Raw genomic sequence first — 24762 nt, 5'->3', positions numbered from 1 at the left:
TGTAGCTACTGATAGTTTTTACCATGTTTCAAGACAACACTTAATGTCTAAACCCAGAAGCAGTGGAAATGTAAAAAAATTCTGCCCATTCACAGAGAAATATAGGGTGGGGATTATAGAAGTCTGCAAAGTCTTTTTCAATTATAGATCTTAAAAAACCCTCACAAAACAACAAAAATCACAGAAAAACAAGTACCTTACAACAGAGCCTAGCTTTTAGTTCAGTTGATGCTATACTGTACCTTTAAGTTATTGCAGATCACCTTTTTCCTTTTTTCCATGTCAGGGTGATCTTGACATTTAATGAAAACCATGTTAATTTAAAAGATTAGGAAATCTGCAATAATAAGAAATCATAATGCCTGTGGCTCAAATGTGTTTCTTTTGGTGTTCTGGATTTATTTTATTTTATTTTATTTAGGAATTGTCACCAAAGATTTTAAACAACCCCGATCCTTTGCTTTACCGCTGTTCCTTGATGATATTCAGCCAGGTGGGAGTTGCCACAGAGCTATGGAAAGTGGGCAGTGTCAAGTTTTTTCCGCGTGTCAGGGCCTTGTGGATGCACAATATTTGCAGAGGGGCCTCTTGCAGTCCCCCTTGCCTTTAGAGAGCCAGCTTGTAAAGACAGGAGAACTGGAGTCAGGCTCTCTGCAAAGGTACAGCTTGCTGCAGAAATGCTAGACTAGAATTTTCTTGAACTGGGAGACTTACATGGACTTAGATGGAATATATTGTAAAATAACAATTCCCTGCACGTGTAGACTTTTTATCAAATTCTTCTTGATCTGTTTTGAGGGATTGGCTGTGTTCTGCAAGTAGGGTCTTTCAGGTAAGCATGATAATCCTACCATTTAAAAGGAGGGAGTAGCAGATGTGTATCATAACTCAAATTAGTCTATTGCTTTAATTTGCTCTTTTTTTCTGTTGTTGGTGTTTGCATTTTTATGAAACTAAACCTGCAGTTGCAAAATTCTGTAACATGGGAGTTCAGATGTTCCACTACAACAAATATAAGCCATTTTATGATTTATTTTTTTTTTTACGTGCAGGATCCTGTTACATTGATTCAAGGCCCATTGACATTGTCTTATATAAAACAGCAGTTTGAAAAAAATACTAGCAAAATAAAGCATCAAGCACAGGGCCCTAGGGAACATCAGATGTTACTTGTTGTGTCTGTAGCAGAACCTTCAGGGCTTGCCAACTGTTCACTACCTCTGAGATTTTATTTAAGCTGTTTTAGGGCATGTTTATTTCTAGCAAATCAAAACAATTAGCATAACAAAATGCCTGATTCTCCATACTGAAAGCTTTTGAAGTCAGTACAAGTTGACCCACTAGTTAGCCCTGTCTACTTGATTGTGAAAACTAGTGCATGAGTCCAATTTATGAGACATATGGGAAAGGCTTTATTTTCTATGTTGATTCATAAAGTTGATCTGTAAAGCTGATGGGCATTTCAGCAAATATGAGCAACTTAGAATTTTAGTTGCAGGATGAAGTTTTAAATAAAATGGTGGTAAGAAGTTTGAGTAATTTAACAAGAATTCATTTGATTTCAGCAATGGAAGGTCACTGGACAGTTACTGTATCAGAAAAGCAGTATATTTACTACATGACTTATACTTTTTATTAAATCTATGCACTTGATTTTGACTTTCATCTCAAATAAAGTGAAAAGTAGACTGTGCTCTATTAGAAGAGCGTGTTCAGTGTGTCCCCTCTAGAGCAGGCAAGTGCTTCATAAAATCATAGAATGGTTTGGCTTGGAAGGGACCTTTAAAGGTCATCTAGTCCAACCCCCCAGCAATGAGCAGGGACATCTTCAACTAGATCAGGTTGCTCAGAGCCCCGTCTAACTTGACCTTGAATGTTTCCAGGGATGGGGCATTTACCACTGATCTGTGCAACCTGTTCCAGTGTGTCACCACCCTCATTGTAAAATATTTCTGCCTTATGTCTAGTCTAAGTCTGCCCTCTTTCAGTTTAGAACCATTACCCTTTGTCCTATTACAACAGGCCCTGCTAAAAGTTTGTCCTCATCTTTCTTACAAGCCCTCTTTAAGTGCTGGAAGGCCGCTATAAGGTTCTTCCTGGAGCTTTCTCTTCTCCAGGCTGAGCAATTCTCAACTCTCTCAGCCTTTCTTCATAAGACAGGTGTTCCAGCCCTCTGAACATTTTTGTGTCTCTCCTCTGGACCCGCTCCAACAGGTCCTTTAGTTCCTTTGAGGAATTCCATTGGTGTTTCCCCCTCATCTCCTGTTACCTCAGGACCCCCTGGCTCACCTTGGTAAGACCTGAAGTGTGCTGCAGGGTAGCCAGCATGTCTCACAGAAACGGGCTGAGGGCCCTCACTGGCACCCCGTCTTGGCAATCTCTGTCCTAGGCTGTAGAGAGGCATTGTCTAAGATTAAATTACACTCTTAGTGTTACACCTTCTGGAGGTGACACTGTCAGTCCTTCAGGGCTGAATGCTGTACCCTGTGCTTTTAGGTAGCATGAGTATTGTTCTTCTGTAATGTTTGGGGTTTTTTTTTTTAGCAAGTGCCACTACTTTGCAGTTCCTTGAACTTGTGAATGCCAGAGAACCTGAAAGCTGTGGAAGAAACTGCTTTCTCCTGGAACAAGCCTGTCCGATGCTGCATTTTTCATATCTGATGTGGAAAATTGTCTCACTTGATGTGAACAGAATGTAATTGAGGCTTTTATAGATCAGCTGATTAAAAGTTATACTGCCCTGTAAAGAAAAAAACAGTATCTCTGTGGCTTGATGATAGTACATCTGTGTATGCAATAATTTTCTTTTGTTTTGTTAAGCTGTTTCCATATCACAAAGTTAACAGCAGGAAAAGGCATATTAGGTGATTTAGTTCATTTTCTGCCAGATGAGCAATGTTCACTGCTGTGCTGTTGTTCTGAGCTTCATCCAGATTAGTTTGGAATGAAGAGCAGCCCATGCTCAGGAGATCACAGCATACTTTAGAGCTACTTGAGTCTTTATCCCCTACTGATTTTTGCTAGGAATTAGATGTCTGGACTTCTATAAAAATCTGATATGAAGAAAATTACTCTCGTATACTAACTTTGTGTTCTGATATGTTGCAGTTTATTTAACCTAGCTCACCTACTGAAGGAGAAATGAAAAATTGAAAAAAACCTAAAGCTATTATGATTTTAATTATTTGAACTAGGAGACCTTTTGGTGTACCAGTCCTTCCTTGACTTGAAAAACTTCAGCTACGCTATGACCATGTGAGATACCTACGTAAGGAAATAAGGGATATCACCTTACTCCACAAATGAATAGTTTGTAGCACAGAAAGGAAAATAAATCTTCAAGAAATTACAGTTTGACTGCTGGTATGGTGAGATGGCTGTGGGTACAACCTTAACTGCTTTAACTGCTGTCTTTTACCAGCCCAAGATCTGTTACAGATGGGTTGTGTGTCTGTGGTTGCTGCTCATGGGACACACTTGACTGTGTTTCCCTGTCGTTACCTCTTGTAAAATTATTATAGGGACCTTCCTTCAGTCTTCTGTGTGTGTTTGCTTTTGGCAGTCGGAGTATGACAGGATTCACATTTGCAGGGACATTCTGTCAGATCATAGGGTGCAGCTGTGGTGATAAAGGTCAAAGGAAATGATCAAATATGTAAATTTAGTTAGGACAATTTGCCTGCCAGCTGATTGTGAGGAAGAGAAGGTCATCGGTATTGCTTGACTCTTGCCTTAGTTGGGGTCATATCAGTCTGTCTGATTCAAAAGCATCTGCTGGACAGGGAATTAAACTGTGTGGAGCAGGAACAGAAATAGAAAGAATATTTTAAAAGCAGAGAGAGCAGCAAAGGTCAGCTTGACTCTGCACCTAAATTTGGCAGTTGGGTGCAGAGCTCGGTCTGTCAGACATCTGAAGAACTCATTTGTTTGCAGTTACCTGAGCTTTTGATTGACAGTGTTACCTGATGTGTTCCTTTGCTGTTCTGTGTTCACTTTCAATGCACAGCATGCTATTTTTACACTTTTCAACACAGATGCAACATTCTGTGGTTTTATAATACAAGGATAATGGAAGCTTTAAATAAAAAAAAATTAAAAAAAATCTGCTTAACAGGACAAAAAAGGCATTATATGGTACTTCTAACTTGTCTTCAGTTGAGAAGGCACTATGAAATTTTCCAAAGTCTGAAAAGTATCTTGTAGATCATAAAGATTTTTATCAATGTTTATATATTTCTTTTAAAGTTCAAGAAATGTCATAAGAAAAGATTGAAAGCACTTCATGTAAATTGTTCCTGGAACATATCCAAGTGGCTTTTATCTTTTGGCTTTGATTTTTTATTTATTTTTATTTTAAAGACCTGTAGGCAGCAAAGCCACTTTTTTTCCACTTAAGAACAGGAATGTGGGGAGAGGGAGAAACCAGGGGAATGAAAAAGGACTTCATGACACATACCAGTTTAATTTTAGGTGGAATGCTTATGTCTTCTTGCTAAAGGGATTCTGTTCATCTTGGCTAGAGACTACAGGATGACACCAACCAGTTGACTAGCTTAAGGATGCTACCAGGGATGACCAAACCTCTGACATTCATTGTAATATTGGGTAATGGAAAACAAAAGGCCTGGTGGTGTTTGAAACATTCACACTTGGAATAAAATCTGTGAGGCTGACACAATCATATGTGAGTTAGAAAGGAGGAGAGCAGCAACAGATTAATTTATCAAGTGAAGTTAGTGGATCCCCCCATCCCCCATTTTTTTTCCTCTCTGACCTGAATTTAATAGAAAGTATTGTTTGTGTTTGGGCTTTTTCTTATGAACTGGTATTCATTTATTTATTTTAAACATCAGAGTCTTCCAAGTAGTAAAATTTGACAAATGGCAAAAAGAAACTTCCATGTGAGGAAACTCATTGCGCAGTGCCTCCATCTCCACCTAATGCTATCAGGATGGCCAGCCTCCATCTGTACCAGTTAGCATGCTGTCCCACAGTCACAGATCTGATCATGTTCCCCCAGTCTGGACAAGGGCCAGACTACTCTCTCAGTTCCTAATCCACTCAGCATCTAAGCTTTCTGCTTCTCTGGCTCTGTGTGCTGCAGTGTGCCTGTCCCTGACCTCTACCATGGCCTCTTGCTGGGTGCTAGGGTGGCCTTTTCCTCCTTTGGCTCATGAGCAATTCAAACTCATGCTTTCCCTTGACTCCAGCTGTGGAGGATACATAGGTGACAATTTGGGGCATGTGCTAAATATCTTGCAGTATCTTGGCTAGTACCAGAAGTATGTGTACAGGTTTAGGCAAAATTAATAAAACCCATGTACCTTGTTGTTGTTGGAATGATTCCTTACCTGGATGGCACTGCTGATATTTAACTGTGTCATGCATTTATTTATTTTCTTGATTCTCCTAGGCATATTGCCCATCTTAGGCTGCCTGTTTCTGGAGTCAGCATCCAGCCAGCAGAGGCAACACCTAGTTGGGCAGTTCTGCTATGATACCAGTGTCTTTTCAGGAGTGCTCTTGAATGAAAATCTTTACAAAAACCTCATTGTCATTCTCTGAAACTAAATTGAGAATAAATTCTACAGGTCTTTAACTTCTCTTTTCACAGCAGAAAGTCTGAATCAAAAAGGCTGTATAGGTATTTGGGGTGTGGTAGGGAAACCACCTTGGGGCCTTGATTTTGAGGTTTCAGAGCTTTTACTCTAAAGGAAAAATGATCACTTACCTTGCAGCCAAATCAGAGCATTCAGTAACACCCAGGGCATCTGAAGTGTAGAGAGTGAACTACAAATCAGGTTCTAGACTACGTTTTTGTTTGCTAGACCTAGGACACTGGAGAAGGCAGCAGGGAAGGAAGGATAGGGGCTTATGGAAACTGGTTATTAAGGTCACTGGATCTTGTAACGTATGAGGGAATATCTATGCTTGTTACAAAATCAGACTTCAGAAGAGCATGGGCCCCAGAATACTCCTCTCATCTGGAAAGCATATGCAGATATAACAAACTGGTTCTTCACGTAGTTGTCTCCATAAAAGAGAAAGTGCAGGAGAGGAGCAGATGAGGTTTTCTCCCCCACCCCTAGCCCCATACCAATACTTCTGACTGACTGTGCTGTTACTTCTGCTGATAGAGTAATTTAGAGTTTGTAAGAGGTCTTCCGTGCCCACCTTTGGAGAGCTGGTGTGTAGTTGCAAGTTCTATTTAATAAAACTTCACTAACTGATGTGTGATCACCCAGTATTCATAGAAAGTGATGTAACTCTTATATTTACAAATTTGCAACTATTTTCTGCTCTGTAGTTTGAAAAATTATTTTCAAGAGATTGCCTTCTATTTATAACCCCCAGGAGAATACCGTAGCAGTCAGGTGCTCGCTTCCCTTACCATTTGCAGTGATATGGTATACAAATTATAACTTTGTAATTGTGATTCCTGCTTTGAGTACTCTGAAAAATCGTAGCCTAATTAAATAACTGTGATGGTTGTTTATTTTTTTCAATACATATTTGCAGCTGAGAGTTACAAGGATACCCAGATGGTAAAGATAAAGGAAGAACCAATGGAAGTTGACATTCATGATTCGCAGGCTTCAGTGTCACCCAGCCAACCCAGCCAAAATGTTGGCTACAGCACTTTATTAGGGCGAGACATTAGTGAACACATACAGAAGACACCAGAAGGTCGTGTGCTCCCAGAAAGAAATCTATTCAGCCAAGATATATCGGTGAAGATGGCATCTGAGCTGCTCTTCCAGTTATCAGGTAAAAGCAGTGGAAATAGTTGATAGTTGAATTTAAAGAACAAAAAGAGATTGTGTATAAACTGTTAAAGTGCTATGAAAGTGTGAAATTGCTAAGGCTGAAAAATAATAGGAGTTAGAGCCCTTCTACCCTCACATTTGGAACACAAAAGCTTTACCAAACATCCTGCATAGTTAGCATATGCTTTAGAGCACTGTGACAGTCAGGTCAGGTTCACAATATTTGAACTGAATTGGAAAAGCCGGAGTTCAACTCTCGTGTTTTTGAAGGCTAATTAAATAATTTGTGCCAATGGGTTGATCCAGGCCTTGGAGTATAGGGGAACTTATAGCTACTGGCATTAAGTGGCCAGTGGCTGCAGCATGCTGTGCTCCTGGGGCTGCAATGTCCATTTCTCTTGACAAAGAAGGTGAACCTCAGCTATTACATAAAGACAACGATATCAGAACTGTGTTTAATGAATGCTTGTATTGCACACTTTACACGGAGCACTAACACTGAAATATGAGCCTCAAAAAATTTGTTGGGTGTTAGTTTAAATAGTCATGCCCATTTGCTAATCATGCTGTAATTTACCCCAAATTACTCCATATTACATATCAGAAAGCACTAAAATAGTTCTGCTGAATAAAACCTGATAGGGAAAATGTGATATATGCTAATCACAAAAAAACCCCATGTATATTCCTCTGCAGAAAAGGTGAGCAAAGAGCACAACCACAATAAAGATAATGCCCTCAGAACGACAGCCAGGTAAGTACAGTCCATTGTTATCTACAAAGCTGTAGCGTAAATGGCATTGCTTCATTTTGCCTTGTGAACTCAAACGTGTCTGCCTCCTGCAAATGTGACCAGATATTACAAGTGTAAGATATTTTCATGAGTAACTAACCCATATCTGAAAAATTACACCTATAGATCTGATTGCTTAGAGTTCATGAGACAAAAGGCCTTTGGGCCAAAATGACTGTTCTCTGATGATGTATTCACACATCATTTTAAGAATTTTTTTTCTACAAAAACTGAAATGTAAAAGAAACTGCATAGTACATGCGGTGCTTGGGGGAAGAACAGGCTGACAACTGGATTTTAAGAAGTGGACCAATGTAAGAAGAGGTGATTTTGATTCAGTGTTCTGTCAAACTTGGGTTTCTTTAATAAATTTTCAGTTTAGTATTTCTATCATCTCAATGCCTTCTAGAGGTGAATTTTTAAGTCAGACTGAGATAATGCTAATGAAACATTTAGTCTCATTAGTACAATGAATGAAATTATCCAGGAATTAAAAATATGATCCAGTTACAGCATGTGCTGTTAGAGATACGCACTTTACAGTACTGTGGCTGAGAACAAGCCCACAAGTTGTTTACATACATATGACCCCCCTATGGGGGCTCTTCAAAGCTCTTCCGTAATAAGTGGTAGCTAGACTTGGTAAAACCTTAGGAGCCCGTGGTGAGGGGAAGGTAAGAATTGGCAAGGGTACATTTATTTCCTACTTGAAAGTTCCCTATCGGTGTGGATGGGTTGGAGACTGAGCACACTGAAGTGACAGAGATTTCCTTCAAAGACAGAGTAAAACCTGTGATTCTGCAGCCCCTTCTGCAGAAGTTCCCAGCATGTTCAGTGCCTGCTAGCTAAGACAGCTTTGCCCAGACAGAAAATGAAAAGCATTTCATTTGCAGAAGAGGAGATCTCTAAAGTATGTTGTTCTTAAATTCCTAGGCCTATCCCATTCATTCATGGTAACTGTAATAAGTAAATAATTTGTTTTTAATAAACTGACCAGCTCAGTAAATGTACATTAGGGACCTTTTGGTGTTACAAGTTGAAAGATAATTAAATTCAGCTTTTAACTTCTGGCTACTGTGAATGCTTCCCATGTTTGCTAGTTTGGGAATTTGTGGGATATGCAGCCTGCATAGCCTTCCTGTGACTACTTTAAAAGCATAAGCCTGAGAGATACATATGGAGATAAATGCACATATATTGCCCAACTACTCATTAACCATCCAGCGAGCACAGCAGGGAGGGGGTGACAAACAGTCAGTTGAAAATAGATTTCAGTGTTCTCATGACGTTACCGGCAGGACTGGCGTGAGAATCCAGAGCTACTTTTGGATCTATCAAAGATACTCAAACTGGAAAAGTTGAGGCCAGTTCAAAGATAACTTCCCCTTCTTCTGGCTGCCAACTTTTAAGAGGATAGGACAATTGGCCGTTGTCAAAGTTGCAGTGAGTTTTACTGAGAAGTCCTGATAATGACTGCTACCCATCAGGGCATGAAATGCTGAGTGCCTGGTTCAGTTCTTCCGGGTGCTTTTCTTATCTTACCTCTCTATCAACAGAAGAAGACATGAATGAGAAGAGCTTCTTAAGGGGAAGTGAGTCAGTCTACTAAATCCTGCGAGTTCGAACAGATTGACTTGAAAGAACCTTGCAAAAAAAACCCCACCCAAAACCAAACAAACAGCTGGAAGTCTTTACTGGTAAGGGTATGATGCCTTCTCAAAAATAGAATGTGATGGAGCAGCCAGTGGAGGATAGAGGCACTCAGACTGCATTAAGAAAACGTGTGGTGTTGCAGTTTGGCTCACCAGCCTACATCTGGAGCACTGACAGAAAGGCATTTGAATCACAATTGTTATGTGAAGTTTGCCGACAGCTGCAGAGAGCCAAGGTGAGGTCAGTATTGTCCACCTGTGAGTAGCTGGGGAGCAAAGACATTAAGCTGTGTCATTGGTGAGAATTTTAAATCAGCAAAGCCCAGCAAGGTGGGGTACGCAGGCACTTTTTGCTGTCTTATTCCATATTAACATTTCTAACTGTCGCGTATCTGTTGCCATTTCTCCTGTGAGTATTCCTGGACTTTTATACTTCCATATGACTTTGCTTAAGTAGCTGAAACTGGCAAGGATTCCTCACAGTTCAATGGCTGAGTGAGATGGTACAGCCTGCCATCTGTGATATGAAGACAAAAAGTGGAGAAGCAAATGATCTGGAAGTGAGTACGCCAACATAAGATGCCAAGATAAGTTTCTTTCATCTAGAGAACTGTGTAGCCATAAAACTGGAGAAAGTGCAGCCAGAAAAAAAAAAATAATCCTAAAGCTTTATCTTCATCAGAAGGGGCTTTGCACGGCGATTGAGAACAATTTATGTAATTTCTTACTATGAAGCAGGAGCTCCTCCCTCCATACTTTGCACTGGAAACTGGAGGATGCATCTGCTGAAATAAAAATATTAATAGGGCCAACACTGAAGAGACTCAGCTGCCATTCTAGAGGAAGGCAGAAAAAAAGGTATCCAAGGATGGTTCTGTAATTCACTGGAGGATGATGACGGAGAGGGGAATCCTTGGGACACAATACAATGCAGTCTTCAACAGCAGCCTGCTCATGATAGATGGCCTAGCCTGAAATAGATAAGCTCTGCATCATCCATTTTGCTTAGAACCAGCAATAAGCAGTGTTCCAGTGACTGAATCTAAGGCACAAGCAGGAAGGCCAATGTGGAAACCAGAGCGGATTACAAGATTTTGAAGAGTTTCAACAGTAATAAAACTTTTTTTATTGGTGTTTTTCTTTCAAATCGTTATTAAACCAGTGAGAGGAATGTTGCAATAAACGATGCCATATTTTTATACAGCGTCAGTCTGTTTTATATTATGTCACCCCTGAGTGGAAATGTGAGTCTTGGAAAAAGTTGTTTTGCACATGTGGGCCAGAGCTGGTTTGCTTTATCCTGATTGCTTGTTTTCTTGAGCATTACACATTGTTCAGCCACCTGCATACATTGAACTGTTCAGGTTTGAGGCAGCTTCATGCCTTACCCTTCAGCACAACTGAATGTTGACAGTGTTTAAGGTTATGTTCAAACTTCTGTAGTAATACCAAAATATGCCATTAACTGTCACATATGGAACAGCACAAAATGAATAATGGCCAAAAAACTTGGTGAGAAGCTAAATGATTACCAAAAGTGTTACCAGTGTCTCAGTGGAGAACACCTTGTTCACTCTCTGCAGAAAAACTGTATGAGGGAACACGTACACAACTGCTGTTGTTTAGACTGACACGCTGGGTATCTGGACTGGTAGGGTCAACTTGGTTGGTGCTGCTGGCACGTACTTTCTGGGTATGGACTACCCACTGTGCAAGGCTTTGTGAGATCTCATGGTATATTCTTTATCCTGAAAAGGTTCTTGGATTTTATCACTGAATAAGAACAGGCTGCAGAAACGAGCTGGTCTCCCGTTCTGCACCTTTGAAACACGTACTACCAGTCTGTTAAGGATTCTCAATATGAGAGAGATCAGATTTAATGTAATTCTCATTTGGTTTGTAAGAAATCAATAGTTTGCATGCAAATGGAATACACCACCTTAGAAAAGTTTTCCAATGAAGACTGTCCTTTTCCATTTTGAATTTTTTTATGTACCTCTTACTGATAACTGTGTTGTAGACAAGGAATTCTTGTTTCTGTTATGATCTTTAATTAAGCAGAAAACAAAGTATGTTGGCAGAAATGCCAATTCACTATTGGAATTGACTTTTTACTGCCTATTAATTAAAACCAAAGCATGACTTTTTGGAGTCAAGTAGCTGATAATTTTTGCACTTAATAAATACTCTTTGAGAAGTAGCCATTCATTAGCTTATATGAATTGTTTCCTGCTTTAAAAATCGAATTCCTGGAGTCAATTTCAGTCATGAAATTCCATGTCAAAAGAGAACTATTTAGCATCTTAACCTACATTTTGAAAAAGTTTAGTTTAAAAAACAATTACAATATACCTTATTATTAAATAATAATATTTTCCACCTTTCCTGATTGTCCTCTCCAGATGTGACAGTAGAATATGATTTTTTAAAGTATCAATATTAATGATCCATATAGTATTGTGATATAGCAAATCTGAGATGTTGAAATGTACTTTAAAGCCATTTGGGAAGAAGGACTTCAGTTTTCACTCTGAGATGCAGTTTTACCAAAGTATGTCTCTTGTGCACACCTTGTCTTATGGTCTGCATATCTTTCAACATGAATTCTGTAAATGAAATAGGGTTTTTAACAAGATGGTATTTGTTACAATGTTAAGATGATAGGGTCAAAACTCATATTTACTTCTTCCATTAACTGCTATTTTGTTTACAAAAAGACATCTTATTTTTTCCTATAGCCCTTTCTTTTCTGAAGACACATTTAGACAATCACCATTCACTTCCAACTCAAAAGATCTCCTGCCTAATGAAACTACTCTTCATGGAAGGACATCTGCACCAGGTCAGATACCTTTCTATTTCATTACTTCCCATTAATATATCTGTTTAAAATTTTCTTACTGACTCCGCCACCTGACAAATGCTCTTAAAATGTAGTTTGCTTTGTGAAAAGGCAGCTATCTCTCCATCACAGTAAGTGCTTATTAAGAAGGGAAAGAAAAAAGTTAAATATTACTGAAGCATTTGTATTAATAGCTTTTAAACTACTGTTTCTGTGAATTGTACAAGAGTGCTTAACAGATAGAACTCAGCAGTATTAACAGAGGTGTGTTTTTCTCTGCATGTCTCTCCCATATGTAAAGGAACTTTACTGATGTCAGATTAACATCTGCTATTTTCCTGTTACTGGCCATTTCCATCTCTCGGGGTACAGATGAAATGTTTGCAGTACGTGTATCGGAGTGGAGTAGTTGAGCTGGCTTGGCAATACAATTTTCCTGCCTTTAACAGTAACTAAGTAATTTAGAAATCCTTTTGGAAGGATGCAGAGTTCTTATACTGAAAGGCCTCAGCATCTGTGGGTACACTTGCACTGACCTTCTGAACTACTTGATAGGTATTTGATGTCCAGATGTAGCTTGGGTTATATTCTGCGTTAAAATAAAAAAAATAGGCATGTAACAATACTGTTAAAAGGCACTGAACATGTGCAAAAACTTGATACGTGCCTTTACTGTCCTACTGCAAAATAACTCACTTGCTAGTTCACTGCTATCTGTTCTTAAATTAATAGCTCTTGGGTTCTAAAGGTCAGTAATTACACAGCCAGCTGTAGGGGGGGGTTATTCACCTTTTCTTAGCAATCAATAAAGTTTTGGGTACGTTACTGCTAATTTTCAGCTATAGACTGTCATTTAATTTACAACTTAACAGACCCTTCATTCTTTTTAATGCTTGAGTAGTCATTTGACAGCTTGTGAAGTGGCAGATAAGGGTAAGAGCTAGATGTTGTCTAAGGTTAATATGCATAGCAGGAAGAAGAAGAAAATTTGCAGCGTAAGGACAAGGGTCTTTAGGCTAGCCTCAGCCACACTTCTGCAAGCAAGTAGTGGATTTTGTAACTCTGAGCAAGGAGAACAAGATCAGGTGTGGTGCTTTAAAGTATTAAAATGTAAACCAGGTTAGCACTTCAGTCCTGGCTTTTGACCTTGGCATAACATGGAATATTCATATACCCAGATGAAAGATGAGAACTCTCAGACTCCTCAGGCAGTCCTCAGTACCTCAGAGGACATGGCCTCTAGCAGCAATACTCTTACATCATACCTAGATTAATATATAAGAATTTTAATTCTCTGTAAGGCCTCATTTTAAGTGAGGCCACTAGAACTATAGACGGGTTTTGGTGACATGTTTCATCTTCTGCTTAAAAGATGTAAAGTATCTAGTTGGTTAGGACATCCTGGAGTGTTACGATGACTTCTGAGGATCTGGGATTTGTATGTTCATGCTGCCCCGTATTCTGCCTTATGGAATAAGTATTATTTTGATAGGTCTGTGTGTTGTAATACATATTGTTCTGTGGTTATAAGACTCTGATATGTAATAGCAGCACGTACACTGAAATAAAAAATGTCGGTGTCTGCTTCAATTTTATTTTTGGAACAACCCTATCATTCAAAATATGTTGATTTTTCTCAGCTTCATAATAAATTCTTGGACCTGAAGCACAACTTCACAGTAGCACCAGGAATGTGATTTAAATTTTTAATCCATTACAAATGTGATATTCATGTAAAAGAACAGCAGAATACCCACAGGTAGATTTCCTGCTAGTTTCAGCCTTGTGAGAAGAAATAGTCTATGTAGTGCTATGGATAGCTCAGAAGAAACTTCATCCCTGCAGAGAGTAGCATAAAGGAACAGTAACAAACCAATGTAAAGGTCAACAGGATGTAACAGAAAATGGTGTGGAAATGTGTATGTGGTGTCCCATGGATAAATGGTATTTATGCTTTCACTTGAGATTTGTTTTGGGTTACTTCATCCTCGAAACAGGATAGTAAGAAGTAGAAAAGAACAGCATAAGAAAATGACAGGAAATTCCCAGTCCAGTCTCATCTTCAAGAGATCAACTAAAATCCAAGCAGATGAACTGCTAATGGTCAAGAGTGTTCATTAAGCAGTGCCAATATCCAAAAATGTGATTACGTGCCACTGCCACCACAGTTAGCAGGGTCTGATTGATGGACAGGCATGGGGTCTGAGCTGCTGCTCTGTGCTGGCTCTCTGCAACCAGGCTTGACTCAGGCAGACAAAGTGGCATGAGGATGCCTTCACTGCCAGTTGGTTTGGGTGGCCTTGGTGGAACCCGATGTACATAGTGCTTCTTTCCAAAAGAACACCAATATGGGCTGTTGTATCCCCAGACTCCTGCCAACTTTCTGTCTGCAAGGCTTCTTGGCACCCTAGCTGCAGAAGAATTGGGAAGAGTGACAGGAACATAGGACAGTAAGATACCTCATGTGTCAAATTCAATTCTTTTCTATAATAGGTAACCACATTATGTAATCTCATTCGTTAACAAGATTTATCTTAAACCTGTCATCCTTATTATTTGTATGAGGACACTGTTTGAGAAACTCACCCCTTTGAAGGGCTGAGACCACTCTCTTTTCACCCCGGATTTATTCACAGCAAGTTCTACTTCTGTTGTTTCACCAATGCTGTTCTTCATCTTTGATAATTCTTCCTTGTGATGTTCACCATCTAAATGTGCCACCTTACATCCCCCTAATTCTGTCTTCATTTTGGGAAAGTAAGCCAGTTAACATCTCTTAGTCTCTTTTAGTGTGATAAGGTTTCCATTTCCTGACCAATATCGTAGCCTTTTTCTGCTTCTGTTCAGGGAGATCAATTTCTGCAAATACAAGTAGTCAGAACTATATATGCTATTTTACAGGTCTTACCAATGAGTTTTTCAGCAGCATGCAATGTTCCAATATATATATATTGGAAATACACATATATTGTCTCTCCTGATTAATCACTATCTTTGTAACTACAGCATGATGATGACTCTCAGTTCATTTACTAATCAAATAGTAACATGTTTTTGCTTTTCCTTTACAATTTCAGCTAATGATTTCAGCATGCAACAGAAATTCTTGTTCCTACTTTCTAGACCATCTGACCTTGTAATTTCAATTGTTTCACTTGTTACTCTAGCTTTCAAGATAATTTTTTTAATACTCTGAAATTTCTGCATATGGATGATATTGCTTTCATTAATGCAGTGCTGGGATTTTTTTTTGTGTTGAAGGTATTAAAGATGATTAAGTAATGGTTGATCCAAAGTTCAGTCCTTGAGACTTCAGCTTAGTGGCCTCCTCAGCACAAAACACTTCTCCTCATAGCCAGTTTATAAGAAAATTGCAAGATCAGGTATTTAAGAGGAAGAACATTTTGTAGGATATCAAGTATGTAAGTTCTCTAAGGAGCACGAAATAATTAGGAAAGATGTATTAAAAATGTGTGAGAGCGGTGCACTTGATTGGGGCATTAATTGGGGGAAAAAAAACCCAAACCAAAACTAAATAATGACATAGTGATGGATTTGGTCTGAAATAAAGGTGAAGGAATCCTGATCAGCAGCAGTACCACAGGCAGAAGAGGTTCTCATGTAGCAGCTTTTAAGTCTGGTACCCAAGGAAATAACAATGAAATCGCCAACAGCAATCAGAAGGGGACGCAACAGCCCTGCACAAGTCATGGTAACTCCCTGGTAAATCTGTGGTGAATTAATATTCTGAGAAGGGAAGAAAATAATTTCCTATAGTATGTAGTTCAAAAGTGTTGGATAGATTTGGGGAACTATTTCCCTTCCTTTTTTAAGGTATTTTGTGCATTAATAACCACACCAAGTTAATTGTAGTTACATTACACTTTTCGTTATCTATTACAAATAGTCCAACTAAGCTCATTTACTGAAAAATGGAAATAAAATAAAACAGTATTGATGTCCACATCAAACACACTTCACTCAAAAATTACCATAGCATCAAAGTCATATCTAAGACAAAGTCATATCCAAAACAATAATTTCGGCTTTCCCCCATAAGAATAGCAAAATGACCTTTTTTGGCCTAGCAAAAGGTAGGGAGAAGAAATAAAAAATTTCATTTCAAACAGTCACTTTAAAAGTGCATTTTTGTCTTCTGTTTTGTAAGACTCTTCTTTTGACAGAACAGAGTTTTATGTCAGACTATGTAGTTCAGTCCAGATCACTAGATAAATTAAAAACTTGATATTATGCTCGTGTTCCTGACCCTCAGCCAATCTTTAATGTGTTTTAATAGTTTTCCACTATCTCACTGACTCATTCTGTAAATCAAACTTGCCTTCATGAAACGCAGATGAGTGATATCCACTGTTCCTCTTCTGGTCAGTTCATTAATATCGGTGAAGACCTCAGCCATGGGGTTTTGGGAGTATTTTTTCTACATGCGTATCTGTGTGTAGTATAATAATAGTTCATTATTTTTCCTCCTGTTCACTAAGGACCTGGTATTCTCCTTCATTTACATTGACAGTGTCAAATACTGAAACACTTTTATCTGTAGAGGATTAAGTTTAAAAAAAGATAAAAATCCATCTTTTTGTGAAAATGTACTACTTCCTGCAAAACTGTGATTTTGATTGTGATAAGTGAAATTTTACATGGCTAAAATAGACCTTTGGAACTGGAGGATGTAGGGTTTGGGGAGTTGTACTCCATGAATAGCCCTGGCTTTTTAAATTTTGTCCATTGGTGCCAGAGCTAAATTTACCGGTGTTACTTATTTCAGTGAAATAAAGCCAATAAAGCTTCTGCCCTCAAGTACCTTTTCGAAAATGCATCAGAGCCTCTCCTGTCACTGTGTCTCTACACCCTTTACTGACCTGTAAGGTGACAGGCAGGCCATGCTTCCTCTCCAGAAGTGTCCAGAAGCCAATGTTGAATCAGTAGTGTGATACTTAGTTCAGTAGAAAACTCGAAACATAGTGCAAAAATTTTGGGTCTTGGTACCATTAGTAGTATTTTTATTGACAACGAAATCAGTGGCATTTCCCATATTTATGTTTATCAAACTAAGGTAATATTTGTAACAGATTCTTGTATGTTTGGAACTACAGAACTATTCAGGAGACGTACATGTTTGTTCTGTTACTGTTCATACGCCCTCCTTCGAATTCTTCTCTTTAAAGCAGTAATTCCACTGTAACTTTAATATACTTGAATAGGAAAATCTGCCGGCTCCCTGGGCCTCATCTTTGCACGTTCTCCAACACAACAGTACCAACATTTGTGTGGCCACATTTTAAACCAGATCAGGGGAAGCAGTGAACTAATTTTATTTTATTTTTTTCCTAATAGTTTGTAGGAATGTTGGGATGTGAGTAGGCTAAAGGCAAGGCTGTATCTTTCGGCCATGTGAAATTTCAGCATTTGTGTGAGACTGATGTGGCTGTGGCCACACATAATTTGGTTTACTTTCTTCTGTGACTGCAGTTGAAAAATACCTCCTGATGGTTTAGAGTTTTAACTTGGAACCTGATAAATGATCAAGCTGTTCATGTTGCACAGATACCACACACTTCAGTATGAAGTATTTTGCATGTGTCTTCTCCTTCCCAATCTGTTTTTAAAGACACTTTAAGGTCAATACACCTCTTGATGTTGTAATTTTGTATGGCTTAAAGCATCTTAAAGCATCTGGTCCAACCTGCAGATGTGCTCATTCATATACACTTTTTTCCGGCAGTATTTCTGCTTGATTCTGATCTCCTGTGCTCCACAGCAAACTAAACATCTGCAACCAGCTCTGAATTGTGGGGCATCACTAGGTTAGTTAAGAAAGTCAGGACCTTAATAAATTGAATATGAGGTTAGAGTAAATCCAACTATAGTTTCTGTTTCTTCACAAGTTGCCAGTGACAATTTTCCTTCTTTCCTCTTTCAGCCTGCTGCCAGACTTGCTACTTTTAACGTACCTTACACTGACCCTGAGACCGCTGTTACTGCACTGCAGAAATGCAGGGACACCTTGAGGGTTTGATTTCTGTGTAGGGGACTGTTGGCACTCTTGTCACCCTGGAAAATGTCCTTAGGCCTTAAGGGACTGTGAAAGCACAAGCCCCGAGGATTTCTGCTAAACTGATCAGCGATGAAATGTTGGCATTTAAATTGCCCTTGTATAGCTTCCCAGCTATGTACCCATGGAGTTAATTAGAACAATTCACACCTTACTGTGGTTGTTGTTTGCTTACACCTGCCAAAACCCCTTCAACTTCACATTGTGGGTAATCCTCTGTTTACTTTAGGAAGACTTTCTTCACAGTCCTAAATGCTAGAAAGCTGGGATTTAAGAGCACAGTTACAAGCAACTGATTTCTAATTCATTCAGGACACCAGAACCTGTGGATTATTATTTTTGAGAGAGTTTCAGAATGGTTGATATAGGAAGTCTAGTTCCACCCCCTTCCTCAGAGCAGAGTCAAGCTTGTTGCTGAAGACTTCGTCCAGTCAGGTTTTGACTATCTTCAGGGATGGAGAGTCTCTGGGCAACCTGCGCCAGTGCCAGACCACACTCAACAGTAAAAAAAGCATTTTCTTATATTTAAATGGAATTTCCTGTGTGTTAATTTGTTCCCTTGCCTCCTCTCTGTTGGGCATCACTGAAAAGACCCTGGTTTCATCTCATTCCTGCCCCCATCAGGTATTTATGCAGATTGGAAAGATCCCATCAAGCCTTCTCTTCTCCAGGCTGAACAGTCCTAGCTCTCTCAGGCTCTCCTTCTATGAAGCTCCACTCCCTTAATTATGTTTGTGGGACTTCAGACTTCTTTAAAAGTCTAAAATAATATTTCAAGATCCTGGCAGCTTTTCTGTCCCTGTGGTGGAACAGCAATTTTTATTGCCAATATAGTTGCCGAGGGAGTGCATGTGCATGTGAATTGACTTTTATATACTGCATTTTCCCCATCCCTCCACTTTATCCCATTATTAGCGTGTTTGGTCATTTTATTTTCTTTCAGTTTTGGTCGGAGTTATGAGCTCTGCCCACCCAGGACATTAGATAACCCCTTCAGTTTCTTGATGATGAGAGTGCCTGACCCCTATTGGCTTCCGGGCAGGGTAGAAAAGCGTAGTGGCACTTAATTCAGCACGCAAGGCATGCTCCATCAGGAACTTGGTCCTGTTTATTTCTATTTTAGTATTTCTGTGGAATGTGCTTGTTGAAAGCAGAGCTGGAGGTGGGTGCCACACTGCTGTAACTGCTGCCTGGAGAACTCAATGGTAGGTACTCACTAAGCCCTGCAGTGTCTGGTTCTCTTGGTCCTTAAAAACACCCATTTAATTTTATTCCTCTTCTGATACCTGTCTGGGGTAGGATTCAGCAGATACTCTTCTTTTTGTGTATGTGTATGCATGTGTGTGCATATGTGTTTGTGTAAAAATCCATGCAGATGCATGAAAAAGAATACTGGAGAGATCCCTCTGACAAATCCAACCTGTATGACAGCTTCATAGATGGTTGGAAAATTTCTGTGACAGAGTGGCAGATTGATTTGAGTAACTGATTTTAGTTCCTTAACTCCAACGTGCATTTTTCTTTCATTCTTCACACAAAAAGAATGTCTTTTGGGTACACATTGACTGGTTTACACTCTGTCTTTGCACTCTCTAGAAGGCTAAGGACTGTAAGTCACCGTGGTTGCTCTCTGAAGTCTGATAACAAGAGACGGATAGCTGGCAAGTGGTGGGAAGTGATTCTAGGAAGGAGAGTGAGTTGGACAGCTATAGAAGTGGGCTGTGCTTGGCATAGTTCTCCAAACCAAGGCAGACATTGCAGAATTTGTTCAACATAATTCAGTGCTAAACTGTGTGACAGTGGCTCTGGCTCTAGGATGGTTTTTATCTATTGCACCCTGTCTTCAGATTCCCATGATTGTCTGCCTGGATGCAGCCTTCTTTCGTTACACACCCAGCTGCCTTGACAACCACTTTGCACTACGGTCATCAAGCAGAGGGTTCCAAATTTCTGATTCATTTAATGGGATCGTGACCAACACAGTTGCAACCGATTACAGCATCACATTTCCCTTGCAGCTTTTTCTGGGTCTGTTGCCAAACAGGTTTGCATCTAGTGCATGTGTGTTGCAGATCTGTGATAGAGTAATAGCGACTGTTCTGAGCAGCCACGCAGTCTTCATAACTAACCAAGTCCCTCTCAGAACTGAAAATATTATTCTGCAGAACAGACCATTTCAAATCAGCAAATCGCCTTTTGCTCAAACATGCATGGTGCATTCTTTGGCTAAAGTAGGACAAGTGAAACGTGCAGCATGTGCATAGTTGTACATGTTTTAATTTTTCTCAACAAGCTGTATTTATCGGCCATTCCCACAGCAACTAAGGTGAATGTGATCAGATCCTTCTGAAGCACACATGAAACTCCTGCTGAATCAGCCAGTCCCCCTCTCAATACAACACATCCTAAATAGCAGGACTTTGCATGAATTGTTATGGGCACACAGAGTTCACTTCTTTTCCTTGTGAAGTTACTGCACTAATTATTTTGTCAATTATTTACAGGACCTTTGAGATGAAAGGTGTTAATTAAAATAGACAAACAGAAAGCTACACATTCAGGCTCATGTCTAGTGGCTGTCCTGAAAAGACACCACCTGACAATTTGTGATCCTTGTTTTATGATGGGCTACCTTTATACAGAGTAACTTTTTTCCCCTCTAATACTGTGCAGTCTTTTCATAGAGGCAAAAATATTTATTTTTATTTCATTTCCCTTTTATGTTTGTTCCTCCTAGAGTAGGATCAACCTCATGGTAAAAGACAGAAGAACAAAGTAACTTCGCTCAGAATTAACTCAAACTAGACCCCATTCATTAAACCCAGCAAACCAAAAGCTGTTAAGAAATATCATCAACATCAAAATCCAAAGCAAAATGACCAAAGGTAACTGTTTGATCCCACATGGAAACCCAAAACTTAGCAACTGGGTTTTATACTTTTTCAAACAGGGCAGGTTTTGGCATCTCTTAGCATTATTTTTTTATATATATGTCTTCGGAGTCTCATAGTTACTCAACAGCAAGTGATTTTTTAAAAAACTAAAATAATTGTCACTATCAGTATTTTAAAATAAATGCGTAGCACAAGTGGAGGTCAAATTTGAGAAGGGCTTCCTGAGCAATTGCACTCATCCAAAGTACAGGATGAGATGTGGGATTTTATCTACCTTGTCTTCTGCTGGCAAGTGAATTCAGGACAACACAAGGCTGTCCAGCAAGTTCTTGGGACCTGTGTTTTGATGCAGGTGATGGAAAGCAGCTCGGTGAAGAATGACCATGAAGTGATAGAATATGTTTTTCGGGAAAGGAAGAAGGGAAAACAGCCAAATAACAGCAGTTGACTTCAAGAAGGACAACTGTAACCAAATAGGAAATTTGTATGGAAAGAAGCCTAACAATAGCTGTTACCAGTCCTTAAAGAGACTTGACCTCTTGAGTTGAGTGAGGCTTTTGGCACTGCTTCCTACCACATGCTCATAGTAAGCAGGGAAACCGAGAGTAGGTCTACCTGTAATTAAGTGGTTAAGTGTAGCTGTAAAACCCCAAGGACCATGTGTGGTTCTGCAGGGGTCTGTGCTTGCTCTGGCATTAATTAGTTCTTTTATTAATGTTGTGGATGATGGAAGAGAAAGCGTGTTTATTGCATGTCCTGGTGACCATGCATGGACATGCTGTAAGCACTTCAGAGGACAAAATTAAGAGTTCAGTCTTATCTGGATGAACTGAAGAAAATGTCTGGAAAATGGTAACCAGTTCAGTGAGGACAAAATTCTGTGTCTGGAGTGGAGGGATGAATGCCCAGGCAGTGCAGCTTAAGGGGGGGATCTGGATTAGTCCTGGTCAGATATTATGTAGAGCTGACATTGTACGCATTGAAGAAAGGGCAAACAGCCAGCTGAGATATTGGGAATGTTGTCTGTAAGGCACACGTGGCAATTCTGCTCTACAGCTGGAGCCCTAAATTCCGTTTTGGCCTCTGTAATCCAAAAGCAATGTGGAGGACAGTGGTGATCAGAGGTTTAGAAAACATGAGCTGTGCATAAAAGTTGAAGAATTCATGTTTATTTAGTTTGGAGGAGAAAAGAGGGGAGACAAGATAATGATATTCAAATATGTAAAATGACAGATTTGAGAGAAAAAGAATAAACCTTGCCTATGTTCACATGAGCAGAATAGGGAATGACAGGCTTAAATGACAGCAGAGGAGATTTAAGCTAAGCACCAAGTAAAACTTTCTAGCAGTGGGATGGTTTTGCACTGGCACAACTGTCACAGGAGGCTGTGGAACCTCTCTCACAGGAGGGTTTTTTAAAAAGTTAGACAAGCACCTCTTGGGACTGACAGGTATGTTTGGTGTGCCTCTGGGTGAGAGAGATGATGGCCTCCTGAGGTCCCTTCCAGCTCTTATTCTGTGATATAAACGCCGTAGCAAAGCTATAGTGTTGATAAAATAACCTCTTGAAGGAGACCTGGTAGATGAGGCATTTGGTTTATAAATACTCAGCATGGTGTGGTTTAGACTCTGCATCTTACTCGATACTTTCATATCCTCCTTTGCCTCTCTTAATATCGGAATCTTTTGTGAAAGTGAACATCAACCCTGAGTCAGACTGTTTCCTGAATATGAATTTTTTCCAAATACAAGCTCAACATGAAACAGAAAGATAGGTTTTAAAATTACTTTTCTCACACTCCAAAGAGAATTGGAACACATCATTCCTGACATCTCTTTTTAGAGTTACCTTGGGACTCACCAGTCCTCACCTATCTTATCTTGGACAAGGTTGTCTTCTATAATATTTGTCTGCCTAAGAGTAAATTAAATGCAAAATTCATCAGGCTGCTTGCACAGTTAATATTAAAAAAGAGACCACTGCTTAAAAATAGTCTAAGCAAAGCTGAAGAGGGGTTCTTTTTTCTTCTACAGGATGATTTCAGTCTGGGTACACATTTGCCCTGCTGGTTGCTGGGTGTTTTAGTTGAGTTTGGGGCAGTTGTGGTGCTGACTAGTGCCCTGCAAATGCAACCTGAGCAGAAGACAGATGGGAGAGCAATGCAGAAGGAAGAGAGGATGGTTTGCAGGTAGATGCATGCGGTTGTGATGACAGAGAGCAAGGAGAGAGGTACATCTTTAGAAGAGTGAGTTTCTGTACAAGGAAATGGCAGATTCGCTGCTTATCACTTGGTGAATCTCCAATAAAAGCAGTAAGAACGTTTTCTTTTACAGCAGCCACTTACTGTGAAGGGTGGTGCCCTTCCCTGTCAGCTTACTGAAACATGGAAAGGTGGATCTGGCCGAATGTTCCCAGTTGCTTTCATCTAGTTTTGACTCTTTTGTGTTAAGTCAGTTCAGCTCAGGAAGAGGGATTCCGTCAGGCTTTATTTTGCATTCTCCCACTGAGGTTGCTGGTCACTAGCTTACAGTTTCTCTAGTACAGCAGCATTTGCTTCACTAAAAAGGATGCAGAAGGCTGAAAAGAAAAATGTAGTCTAAAGGCCGATTTGTCTTTAATTTGTATCAGAATTCTGGATGGGGAGTACTACTGTTAGCCTCTGCAAAGTGCCCTAGATGTGTCATTACCTTCTCTCTATGAAAGAAAAAACCCTATTTCAGGTGGACTTGCAAGTAGAAACTGGCATAGTGACAAAAACAAAAGAAAAAAAGGAAAATTTATACACACACCATAATGGTCCTTAGGAAGTGTGTCTTAAGCAGAAATGTAGGAAAGAAATTAAAAGGGTAGCAACATATCAGCATTGTGGAAATTAATTTGTTGTGGTTTAAAAATAACAATATGAACAAATCATAGTTTCATAAATTCATAGGAGCTCAGTGTTGTAAAACCCAAACTGAATGTTACAAGCAGTGTAAATGGTTGAGCTAAATGTGAGAGCCACCTGCTTGGCAGTGAATTAGAGGCAGCTTATGTAAATTCATTATGGCACACCTTACGGTTATCCTGAAGGTATTTACAGGAGGATATTCCAGCCTTATATTGAAATAAAATATATTGTACATATATAAAGATAACAGAGAGCATAGTATCAGGTTTTTCTCTGACAACAGATGCAGAACTTAACTTTTATTTGCAATAGCTATTATTTCTAAACAAGTAAAAAAAGTGAAGTTACGATGATGGAGCTCTTTCCTACTAAAAGGACTGATTGATTATTCACTTGGCTGACAAAGATCAGGTAAGCTTTTAAAAACACTTTGGGGGGAGCGGATTTGTTGGTGCTTCCTTCCTATCCCTTTCTTGCAATGTCTCAACTCCCTCAGTGAAAAAAATTAACCCGTTTCCATCTGGGCCATATTGCATTACTTCATCTATAGTCACGAAACCCAACTGACCTTCTTCACTGTGGTTGTCATGTGAATGATTGAGGAAATCACTGTGCAGCGAGCTACAGGGGCTTTTCCAGGACTCCTCCTCTCTGGCCAGTAAATTCACAGCTCAGGGCCTTACTTTGCTATATGTCAGGAATTTTATATTGTTCTATTCTTTCTTATTGTGTAAGGAATGAAGTTACCACCGAGACAATCCTGTTCATGCTTTATGCTAAAGCAGTACAGTGGGTAATACAAGTTGGGGAGAATAGAGGGTGTTGTCCAGTGTTATCCTCAACTTGATGT

The 24762-nt window shown here is 39.5% G+C and overlaps 1 protein-coding gene across 5 annotated transcripts in view; it reads left to right on the top strand.

Annotated features, from left to right (window-relative positions):
- ZNF827 (zinc finger protein 827) overlaps window positions 1–24762 on the top strand; it is a 106426-nt gene that overhangs the window by 60658 nt on the left and 21006 nt on the right. For all 5 annotated transcript variants that reach the window (XR_008745786.1, XR_008745787.1, XR_008745788.1 and 2 more), the window contains exons 6-8: window positions 6520–6768; window positions 7464–7521; window positions 11951–12054. Coding sequence is in view for 2 of the 5 variants with exons in the window: in XM_027795196.2 (XP_027650997.2) it covers window positions 6520–6768; window positions 7464–7521; window positions 11951–12054 (411 nt within the window). In the remaining 3 variants the exon portion in view is untranslated. The remainder of the gene's footprint in view (window positions 1–6519; window positions 6769–7463; window positions 7522–11950; window positions 12055–24762) is intronic.

The sequence above is a fragment of the Falco peregrinus genome, chromosome 2 (genome assembly GCF_023634155.1).
Source record: "Falco peregrinus isolate bFalPer1 chromosome 2, bFalPer1.pri, whole genome shotgun sequence".
Classification (NCBI taxonomy): Eukaryota; Metazoa; Chordata; class Aves; order Falconiformes; family Falconidae; genus Falco; species Falco peregrinus.
The sequence above is the reverse complement of the archived record's forward strand: the minus strand, read 5'-3'. Positions and strand labels throughout refer to the sequence as shown.